Raw genomic sequence first — 12,348 nt, forward strand, 5'->3', positions numbered from 1 at the left:
ACCCAAAAACTGAATCGAGTATATAAATTAACATAAAGTCATCATACCAAAAACACCCAATAAATGTTTATAGTAATGATAGTTAGTAGTTATGCATAGTAAAGGTAGTGAATGAAGTAGAAGAAAGATTAATAATTGGCTTATTAGCACTTTTGGTCTCCGAGGTTTCTAAAATGTGTAAATGGAGTCCCTCAAGTTTAGAAATAGCATTTCGCTACCCCCACGTTAGTTTCCGTCAACACTTTTAATCCCCCACCAGAATTCCGTCCAAAAGTTAACGGTTTTATCTGAGTTGGCTTTTTTTTTTAAATGACGTGGCATGGAATTAGGAGAGAGGAACATCACGTGCCTATCACGTGATTCAATCTGATCCTTATTTCTCCATCTCCATCGTGTTCTTCTTCTCCCTCTTTATCTCTTCTACCCTAAATCACCAACCCTAACCAATCCTCTTCTTCTCCATAACAATGATATGTTAAGAGAAATTTGGGGTCGTAAGAGGAATCTGCCATGACCATCTCACCAAGCTAGTCCTCAAGCAAAAGCATCGAACTGGAAATCCAGAACCCCAGATCTGGTTCTTATCAGGGGAGGAAGAGGGTGGGGTTCCAGACATCGTCGAGGAGGGTGGCAGAGGAGGTGGCGACGAGCGGTAGAGATTGGAGGCGGGACCAACGGCAACATACGAGGGAGAGGGATGGGAGGGAAGTGTGATGGGTTGTGTCTAATTACATCTAGGTTTTATGGGATTTTGATTTTGTTTCTGAAATTGAGACTAAGGATCTGGGTTTTTTTTTTAGAGGAAGATAAAAATTCAAGCTTGGCTTCAATCCTTCATGCTTCTTTTTTGAATATTGATTCCTTGGAATTTCTGGGTATCATGAAAAACACATGAATTTTGAAGATCTGGGAGTGGCGGTCAGGAAGGAGGAGACAGATCTGGGCGTTTCGAAGATCTCCCTCCTTGATTTTTGCTGTTTTTATTGGTTTTTTGAGGTGAGTTTGGTTGAAATAAAACGGAAGAAGTACCAGTAGGTGGAAGAAGCAGAGGCTAAGAGCGATGGGCGCATTGACGGTGCTGCAGTTTCAACTGGGAAGATTAGAACACAGGAACAGAGGCCCCAGAAACCCAAAACGCAAAAGACATTATTTTTGATTAATAATGTTTGTTTTTTAATTAGTGATTCCATGTAGAAAACAGAACACGGGAACAAATGAATATTGATTCCTTGTACTACTAGTGTTTATTTTTTAATTATTAAATTTATTTTATTTTAATTGTTGATTGTATATGTGGAATTTTATCCTCACTCTTAATCTGATGCCAGCTCAATTAAAAAATTCCACGTCATCTAAAACCGTTAACTTTTGGACGGAATTTCTAGTGGGGGACCAAAAGTGTTGACGGAGACTAACGTGTGGGTAGCGAAGTGCTATTTTTAAACTTGAGGGACTCCTTTTGCACATTTTAGAAACCTGGGGGACCTAAAGTGCTAATAAGCCTTAATAATTTTACCTCAAGCCACCTAGGAAGAAAAGGATATCTGATACAGGAAAATTACGAGGGAAACCCCAAAAGGAAGAACAAATAAACAAAAGCAGTGAGAAGGTTTGAGATAAATAAAATTTAACAATCTTTTAAACTCAAAACTCTGTTTTTTTTACAAGAGAAAATCACTGTTTAGATAAGTAAATTAAAGACGAATCCCTACTAATACGTTAATTATTTATTTGATGTTGTCACATAGTCTCATGTGAATCTCGCTATTGGAGGATATATAGATCTAGTTTATAATGAGATTTTTATGAAATTTCATCTAAAAATAAAGTAGGAAAACATTTACTATTAGAGCATCTACATCCATCATACTCACTAAAATATCTACACTTCATTTTTTACAATTCCCCATAAGCCACATCATCTACAACATTTTACTAACATTTTACTTCAACCCAACAACTCTTAAAAGTTTCTATAGTGGATCCTACCATCAACTCAACTTCACATTTATATATTTTATTATTTATATCCATTTTAATTTATTATATTTGCAACTTAAATATGATGGAGGTAGATGCTCTCAATGGTAAGTGCTTGTAATAAATACAAGCTCACTTTTCAAGTCTAGTGTGGAGTATCTATTCCCACATACCCATCTTTGCCATGTTGGAATTGAATATGTACTCTAATGGTAATAGATACTCATATGAGTATGTATTTAACATTAGATACTACCATTGGAGATGCTCTTAGTATCTCTTTAAGTTAAAATATTTTATTTTAATTTTTTACATAGGTATCATTTGGCTACTGTAGTTTGTTAAAATGTAGAATTAAAAAGGCAAACTCAAACCAACAAGTTGAGTTTTTTAAGCATTTAGCTTTTAATAAAAAAAAACATTAAGTTGATAATTCAATTCATAGGAAAAATGTGTGAAAAATATTTGTTAGGAGAAACATACACACTTAAGTTAATTTCAGAGAGAGAATGTGAATTAATCTTATAGCTCTCAGGTATGAGATACCACATTAGTAACTCATGCAAAACACCATTAGCACAATTTTTCCCTTTATTTATACTACTCTTATGTATTTTTTTATGGAAATCCAAATATATATATAGAGGGAAGAGACTAAGGGTGGCCATTACTCCTTCATTGCTCGTGTCAGGCTGCGGATAACTGCCTCTTCCCCACCGTCAAACGTATAACCCGCAAGTTTTCCATCATCCACGCCTTCTTGGCCCATGTCCAGTAACGACTTCCAAGAGCGTTCCCATAATCCAACGGAGCAGGACAAACTAAGAGTGTGATCGCACTAAAGGAAGAGCCTTCACCGTCAACAACAACCAAACTCACACAAGTGGCCGAGGGCAACTGACAAGGCTTGCGCCCTCTCTTGACCTTTTTTGGACACTCTCTCCCACGAGGAAAAGAAGTGGAAGGGGTCTCACACGATTCCCCCCTCTCAAAGGCAACTACCAACAAGAGAAGCAACCTCAAAAGGTGAAACGCCAAGCTTCTCCACCGCTCTAGCCCCGACGCCACACCCCGAAGTAAGAAAAGAAGAGTCCATACTACTCTATGTATATATAAAATAAAGTAACTAAATAGATTGAAGCAGTGGTTCAACACATCATCTTTTAAACAAGCGGTTGAGACTTCGATTCCTAACTTTTGAGAATGAAAAAAAAAACGCATTGATCAAACTTCTACAATTGAATACACTAACAACGGAGTTAGAGATTAATCTTATAATTATTAGTTGTGAGATACCTTGATCAACACTAAAGAGATAATAAAATAGTTATACAATTAATATTTAGGTAGATGTTTAAAAAATATTTAGTATAAAATTATATATTTGAGTAAATAACTAAATATAGATTTCACATTATTTTATTAGACTAAAAAATGTTTACAGGTCCTATAAAATAAACCCTTTGAACAAAAGAAATATTTAGACCCGCTTGGGTCTAATAGCCCATCTTTTTCAAAAGGCTCTATATTTGACTTTTTTATTTATTTACAGAAAGATAAATTACACTCTTCAGAGATCTCTAAACCTCTTTCATCCAACTCATATGTTATTTAGCTCTTACCATTTGAGCTATAATTGGAGAACCCCCTATTTTACGTTTGTTTTCTCATAACATCTTTATCATATTTTTGTGTATATTATAATATCTGAGTCTTATTTTAGAGTTATTAAGGTAATTTAGATTATATCCTACATTAATTTGTTTTCTTATTTAATTAGGATTACGAATCTATACAAACCAATCATTCACAATGTGAACCTAGTGCATTTTCTTTACATGTTTCTCTTGACATAGTATAAAAGTCTAAATGACCAAACAAGTCTAGAGTCGATCTCGATCTCTATCACACTCAATTCTTCTAATAAAAAAGAATTAAAACACATGGTAGATATACATGTGCATTCTTTACGCTTCAAGCCCAAACGAGCTCTTGTGTGAGATGGGTTAAAAATTATAATATAAAATCATTCATATGAGTATATGACCATTACCCAACCGCTTAAGCCTTTGAGATAATTAATTGTTTGACAACCATCACAAAACCAATATCCGAAGGATTATCCACAACTTCCACAAAGTTTATGCAGTACTCTAGCCGCCTGAGAAACAAAAGTATCTTAAAAAAGCATGTCAACCCCTATCCTTGGTAAGTACAAAATACAAGAAGAAGAAAACTATACCAACTTTATAGATATATGTAGTTGGCAAGGAATACTCCTCCAAGAATGTCAATAGATGTTGCAAGTGGGTGTCTAGCAATGGCTCCACCTGCTACACCCCAATGATACTATAAAGCGTAAAATATTGATTAGGTTAATTTTTTTTTTTCATTTTAGTGATGGATTGTACAATCAGAAAGGCATGCTAAGCTGTTGCCCAAAATACAGCTTAAGTTAAAAAATAGTACAAATTAACTTTTTTTTATCAGAAACTGAAAAATTACTTAAAATCAATTTTATTCACAAATTAATTGAGATTCGACAGATGAAACATGGATTCTCTGCATACTAAAGAAGCGCCTAATCAACCCACCAACATCGTATAGGTAAAGGGGTCATACGATAAGGTGCTCGACATTGCAAAAGACTACAAAACATAGCATCTAACCAATGGATTTCGGACACTTAAACCAGCTTCGTCCATTATTGTACATCCACACAAGGGAAAGAATATACCAATTTATGCTTCTTACAATCAATAACCTAAAACCTTAAGTCAAACAAGGCTCCAAGATTTACAATATAACTTGGAAACAATAATTCTACTCGTGATATACAAACCTTAATTTAGAAAAAGAAAAATGTCTGGAATCAAGAACCAACGTCTCCTATGGCGGTATTCACATATCATAAAATACACATTCAGTATGCTGAAATAACTTACTAAAGCTCCACCGGGCATTAAGAACACACGTGATTACCACTGGAGGAGGGACAAGAGATTTATTGCTTACTCTGGGCCTTGCATTTGGACCATCATATGTTGACCCTGGGATTGAAGAACAAGAGACAAGAACATCACAAAATCATTATCTATACAAGTTATATTGCTTGTATCAACATAAATCCTTAACTAAGATATAAAAAATATAGATCAAAGAGGAAATACATCCATAATACATACACAGGTTGAATATTCAACGTTATGTGCAAAAGACTCTCTCACCTACTAAAGTCATAACAATTCAGCTAATGAGAAAACGGCGACCTAGAAAGAAGCAACCTGGGAAAGGGATAGACTTAGAAGTTTCAAACTGAAAACCATCCTAATTGAGCAACCAAGTTGGTCATCGATCAATGACCAACATTAGAAGAGGTATGCAACGTTATGTCCGTCAGTAGTAGCGAGCAAAGACAGAGTGATTGCAGTACTAAAGCCATCAAACTCTCCCACCCAATAAGTAAGTTTTTGGGGATGAGCTCTTGTCATGACCCTTAGTATAAACGAGAAGATAACCAGGATAATCTGTCACATTTAGGAGAATCCAATTCCCGAAAAGTTTTTGAATTAACATCACCACTAACATTCATTGCAGCCGGGAGACATAATATGTATCTTAAAAACAAGGTGACTACATGGTCCTTTAACACAATATAGGACGTCATCTATGTTCCTAAAAACAGCCCAGGGGAATTAGAATTAGTTCAGTAAAACCCAAAGGTTATGCTTCAGCATCAATAAAAATGGGGAGCAGAGCTCAGCCCTCCAAATCATATTTCAAGTTTCAACAGTCAAGCTAGAGATTGAAGATACCTAATAATACTTATCAATGTTCAATATCATAGTCCAAAACAATAACTAGAGTAGAAATGCCAATATCATCATTCACACCCCAGGTCTGAACTGCTAAGATGACCTCCAGCCAACAACTATCCACAAAACCTCATTCAATCCTAATAAATTTTGTCAATGAATACTTAAAGAATCCATTGGTTACAGCTGCGTTAACATTTTGTATTGTTTGTAGAGTTCATTAAGGAGGAAGAATCTTCAACATCTGAGGGCCCAACCAGATCCAAAAAAAAACGCCCTTCAAAGATGGACCTCATACGAAATAAACAAAAATCAACCAAAAAAAAGATTAAGAAAGTGGAATAGATGTTTGTGTGTAGGGGGAGAGAGAGAGAGAGGAAGATTATCTTCGAACCTAAATAATAAGCTGTAGCTTCTACAGAGCAAATTAAGAGTATGCGTGGAATTACAAATCAAAATAGTATGCGTGGATGATTTCAATCAAGGTCAGCTTCAAAAAAGGCTTTTCAAAGGAAAGGGGATCAAAGTCTATAAATAACAGTTACAAATAAGAGTTTAAACATAAAAAGAAAAAAAAAAACTTTGCAACTTCATTTATTTACACTCAACATGACATGCCAAAAGCACCGAAAGAAGGATATATCAAATTAAAGAAAGAGGGTAGTGTTACCTGAGAATTCGTGTAACTAACACTCTGTGAGAAAGAACCCTGATGAGCAAGCTGTGGATTTCAGAACAGAAGATGTCAGCACCATAAGTTATTTGATTCTATATACATTTGATAAAATGGTACATGCACCAACAGTTAAAAGATTTCTTACACTATCAACCAAATAGATTTCAAAGGTGTGAGAAATACAGTTTTATTTATTTAATTTAATTGATTGACATGGCACATCTATGAATTTTTATTGGTTGACTTGATAGTGTACTCTGAGTGCATCAAAATTAAACTCATATTTTTCCACTAATGCAATCAAACTTGATAGGGGTGCGTGAATGAGTGTGTTTCACCTGAGCATTAGGACTCGGCTGAACATCTTTCTTGGCAGATGAATCTCCACCTTTTGCTCCTGAACCCTTAGTATCACCCTGAAACACCACAAAATGAAAAAAAAAAAAACATAACATAGATGTGCTTAGAATCACGTCAGCGAATCGTAGCCAAACAGAAACAACTCCAAAACAGAGTACAATTAGCAATTCAATTCAAGCAATGGAAGAAAAAAAATTGAAATTCGTAATTACCTCCATCTGCAACATTCCAAATCAGTCCAAGGCAGCAAGACAAAAAGCCAACCAAAAAACAAAAAAAAATTACCATCAGTGAAAAAGCAAAGCAGTAAACCAATACAAACATGCAGAACTACATTGTCAAGGGACCCAACACTGAAAGAGTTTGCAGAACATGATGGTAGTTGCTGGGGACCAGAAAAAACACAGTAAATTGAAAAATTGAAATAACCTCTCTGTATCTGGTGAGGTAAATCTTAAGGGGATCAATATAATCCTCGAAACCGAGCGTCGCCATCGCCCAGAGCAAATCGTCACCGTTAATCGTCTTCCTCTTCTCTCGCTGACACTTATCAGAGGCCCTAGATGCAACAGTTTCAAAATCAAATCAGAGAAATTAATTAATTAATTGAAAAAAGAGGAAAAAACGATGAACATACTCGCTGGTGATGAAGCTGATGAATTCGGAGACGCACTCTTGAACAGTCTCCTTTGCGTCTTTGGCGATTTTGCCATTGGCGGGGAGAGCTTTCTTCATGATGCGGCTGATGTTGGCGATTGGAAGGTACCTGTCTTGTTCGCGGATGTTGGAGCGAGGGCTGTGGTCGCCGCCGCTGTCGTGGCTGCCGCCGGCGCCTGGACTGGTTGGACCGTCGGACATGGTGGTGGACGGAACCCTAATCTGAGAAAGGAAAACATGGTGAAGTGGAAATTGCGAAACCCTAGAGAGAGAAAGAAGAGAGAGAGAGAGGGTGGTTAAGTGCGTTAAGTGATGATACCTGTGAATTTGTATTTGGCGCGAGAGAGAGCGAGTGAGTGAGATGAGATCGGTGAGAGTGGAGAGAGAGGAATCGGACGCTGGAGAAGAAAGTAAGGAGGAGACGCTGAGATCGAAGACTGAGGCCTATCACCACCGTTCGTTTTCTTATATTCTTTCCCACTAGCATAACCTAACCTTCTTCTTTTGCTTCCTCTTTCTCACCCTCTTTTTATTTCTCTCTCCTCTAATTTTTTGTTTTTGTTTTGTTTATTAAGTTAACTTATTTTGAGGTAGATTTTCCAATGAACCAAAAAAACAAACTTATTTAGAGGTAGAGATTAATTTCTTTCAGATCTGAAAATTATATTAAGTAGATAAAAATTCTCTCATTAAATCATATATTTATACGTACTACCCATGTATTAAATTATAGACTAAATAATTAAAGAGTTCAATTATCTACCAGTTAAGCTAGATATCTGTCTATTTTTATTTTTATTTTGTGGATTCGTTTCTCTTCCTTATTTGTTTGCACTTTCAATTTAGTCTTCGTAATTATCTTTGTCTCGGGTGGACTTGAGTCTGCATGTTGCTTCGGACCAGTGTTGTTGTGCTAGTCTTGGTTAGTTTGTTGCTTTGTTGTTTTTAATTTCATCTATTCACAAAAATAAATAAATTACAATTTTTTTTTATTATTTGTTACCAAAAAAAATGTTTTTATTTTTATTTAACCTTAAAAACAGTAAAAACTTTGAAATAATTGGAAAAAATGAACTTGTGTGCTGAATGTCATGATAGTTATGAGGAGATGCATCATTCGACCACGGAGTTATGATATACTGTATACATATTTTTTTACTATTTTTTCACCTTATTTTCTATTTATTTTTCTATCAATCAAATCATCTATTAAATATTTTCACACCTCGTTTTTTAGGTGTGGAGAGGTGGAAGAAGAGAAAGATAAAAAAAAAGAGTAAAAATTATTGTTCTAAGAAACAGTTTTTAAAAATTATTTTAGAAAACAGTTTTGAAAACAAGAAAATTGGGAACACAATCAAACAGGCCCATAATTATTCTTCGAGCACTTGTTGGTACTTTGGTACTGTGTACTCGGGAGTTGCTGCTGTTATTGCCTTTTGGTTTGTTGACGCACGACGTCGTTTGCTCCCTCTTTTATTTGGGGAAAAAATAATAGCCGTGACAAACGCTTAGCTATTTTAGCTTATGTTTGGTTTCTACTTTCTAGCGTGAAACTCGTGCTATTGTACTAAAACTTAAGTAATATTCAAACTTCATTTTGTAGATGACTAGATGCATTATTTTTCATATGTTGTGTTCACATAGTAGCCTAAATAGAGTTAAGGTGTGCTACACTTATTATTTCTAACACACTCTTTTTAATTGCTTGAAATTCATATATGTATGATACATTAAATTATATCCAACTAGGTGAGACATAGGTGAATTTTAACCAATAAAAAAGAGTTTCAAAATAGTTCTTACCAAAAAATTAATTAGATAAAGTTTTACTGACTTTTATGTTAACTTCATAATGTACAACATCATACATATATAGATCTCACTATATTTTTTAGGCAAACTTAAAAATGTTGTTTATATTTTAAACAGCAGTCATGCCCCCCATTTATTGGCCAATAGCAAGATGCCTAGTGTACTGGACTGCCATATCATCCATTTGACTAGTAATTTTAATATTTTTTATTTAGGTCCCTAAACTTCTTAAGTCTTACATTTTATCCTCCAACTATTTACATTTTTTAATTATTTTTGAACTTAAAAAAAATCAAATTAAACCTACACACATTCATTAACCCAAAACCTTTATTCCTGGTTCTGTTTTTGTAGATTACTTCTATTGATTCAATTCTTTTTTATTGACATGTATGATCTCGTAATCAAGTTTATGAATCCCGTAATCATAAAGATGAATTTGTACAGGTTATTATGTATTTGAATCTCGTTATTATGTTTTTGTACGGGTTTTATGAATTTCCTTTGCATCAGACTTGAAAGAACATGGTATTTCATCTCCTAATTCATATTTATCAATGTGAAAAGGTTCACGCTTGGCATATGGAAAAACACCATTAGGTTAATAATTTTAATTATGATTGATTCTTTTAACCAGAACACTCACGTAATGGTCACTTTATCTATAATGTTGAATTTTATATGAAACACGGCAAAAAGATGAAACACGGCGGGGGAGGAAAGGAGTGGAGGAAGGAGTAGGTTAAAGAGATTTTCCCCATATCAATTTGTAAATCAGAAAATAAACATCTTCTGTAAATTTTATAATACAAATAGTTGGAGGACCAATTTAAGAATTTTATAAGTTTGAATGACATGGCATAAACATCCACTTGACATTCATTTATTTGCTATGAGAGAAACAGCATTATAACCCTCCCTCACCAAACAACATGCAAAAGTTTGCCTATTTTTTAATGTGTTTAGTTTGAGTAACTCATTATCATCATCTGTCCAAGACTTATATGGGAAATATTTTATTATATGTTTATTAAAAGAGCTTATAATTGCAAGGAGGTTTTTTTTTTTTGGGGGGGGGGGAGGCGCCGGGGAATCAGGAGAATAAGCGATATAAAAAAAAATGGTCTGGCAATCATCATTTTGAAGGTCATTGGATGATAATGATCCCTTTGGTCCAATAGTGAAGGTCATTCTTTTTGTTTTTTTGTTTTTTTATGGATTTTTGTTTTCTTCATATGTTCTTTATGGGTAACTATAAAAAGGCCTTGATATTTTAACTGAAATCAATTTTGATAAAAGCTATCCATAAAACATTATATACAAAAATCACTCATAAATGAATTCAAAAATAAACCATTTTATTTCAACTTACTTTTATCAATAATCAATCTTACAAAACCAATTTTGAGAATGCTTATCCAAAACACCCACTTAAAATGATCATGTTATATTCTTGTTCAATATATCATTTTAACGTGTGATTGACTTGATTTAGTATTTTCATTGAAGGCTTGAAGTCATGACTAGTGAACTGTGAATGAATCAAAATAAAAAAAAAATGTGAAAATGGAGTGGAAATGTGATTGTGAATGAATTAAAACTCAAAAGAAACTAGGTTTGTGAATAAGTACAATTTTTTTGAAAGGTAAAAAAACAGATCAAGTCCAGCTATGAAGCACAAATGGAATGAAAATAGAAATTACATGCTTTCCCCAAGTCAAGAGGGGATCGAACTATACATTACACCTACTGAAACTAGATAGATAAGCGCGTACTCAAATTATATTGAATTAGCCACGTCCAAGACTAGCTTCCCCACTATAGTACGTAGTAGTTACCCATGATTTAGCGCGTGTCAGCATAAACATCTAAAGCTAGAACCCCAGACATTTAGACCTTGCTATCCACCAATTATCGACAAGTAATTCTTTCCTCCCACAGCCCCACTGCATATATACGAGTAATGTTACTTACACACCTCTCTTTTGAGGTGGAAGAGGTGGAATGATGAGAGAGATAAGAAGAAAAAAAAAAGTAAGATAGAGAAAGTATGAGATGTGATAGATGGTAAGAGAAGAGAGATAGAAACAAAAAGAGGTGGAAATGAAGTGTTTTAAAAATGAGGTGTGTATATGTCATTACTGGCATATATACCCCTCCTGCTACACAATTCTTAAGAAACTTCTTAAGTCTTAACCCCAAAGCCCCTCCGATATTACAATTTACAACAACCCACATATAATTTGCTACACGTAACTTCCAACCACAACACAGAGTATACTTAAGCACGTACAGTGATAAAAACACCATAGCAAATACACAATTATGGAGAGTATACTTAGTTTGGGGGATAAATATAATCCTCCCAATACGCACAATGCCAAATTTAACAAATTAAAACACTTCCTCTCAAGAATCGTAACCCCATTTTCCTTAACTTTCTCAGAATTCAATCATCATCCCAATTCCAACGATGTTCATCTCACACTATATCACATCCATAATACATATGCAAACATTATTTTCACTTATAATGTATACTCATATTCTTCCATGCCATTTTGACTTTTATATCTAAACAGAGATCAGAATACACAATGCAGTAGTGAACATTTAACTCTCTGCGCATCACACATCAATGTGCGAAAACGTCTAATCTGTCAATCAAAATAAATACCTTGTGCGTCTAACAACAAATATCAGTTTCATTTTTGGTAAAAACCGGGAAATAAAAGGAACTTGAAAATATTTCAGGACATGAAAATATTCAAATTAACAATTTCAAATTGTCCCTTCTGTGCTTAGAACATTCATGGCTGGCATTTGCTTATAGCAGTTAGCATGCTACATGCACATAGCAGTCTGCAACATGATAGTGGCTGTGGCCTGTGGGCTGTGCCGTTGTGGCCTGTGGCTTAGTAAGAAGTGGTTGGACATTGATTGAAGAATCTAGGAGACTAGGACATTGAAGAGTCTCCAAAAACAAATATATATGCAGCATGATTTTTAGTCTCGAACCCTGCGGTGTAAGCAGTACATACCGGT

At 34.7% G+C, this 12,348-nt stretch overlaps 1 protein-coding gene across 1 annotated transcript; it reads right to left on the minus strand.

Annotated features, from left to right (window-relative positions):
• Nucleotides 1-4,656: 4,656 nt before the first annotated feature.
• On the minus strand, nt 4,657-7,996 carry LOC130730394 (nuclear transcription factor Y subunit B-10-like). The gene is made up of 7 exons (XM_057582396.1): nt 7,808-7,996; nt 7,469-7,710; nt 7,261-7,390; nt 7,044-7,049; nt 6,810-6,887; nt 6,466-6,516; nt 4,657-5,030 (listed from the first exon to the last, which is right to left on the minus strand). The coding sequence occupies exons 1-7, from the start codon at nt 7,973-7,975 to the stop codon at nt 4,992-4,994; spliced, it is 714 nt and encodes a 237-aa protein (XP_057438379.1). The 5' UTR covers nt 7,976-7,996; the 3' UTR covers nt 4,657-4,991.
• Between the last annotated feature and the right edge of the window lie 4,352 nt (nt 7,997-12,348).

This window comes from Lotus japonicus, chromosome 1 (assembly GCF_012489685.1).
Source record: "Lotus japonicus ecotype B-129 chromosome 1, LjGifu_v1.2".
In the NCBI taxonomy this organism is placed as follows: domain Eukaryota; kingdom Viridiplantae; phylum Streptophyta; class Magnoliopsida; order Fabales; family Fabaceae; genus Lotus; species Lotus japonicus.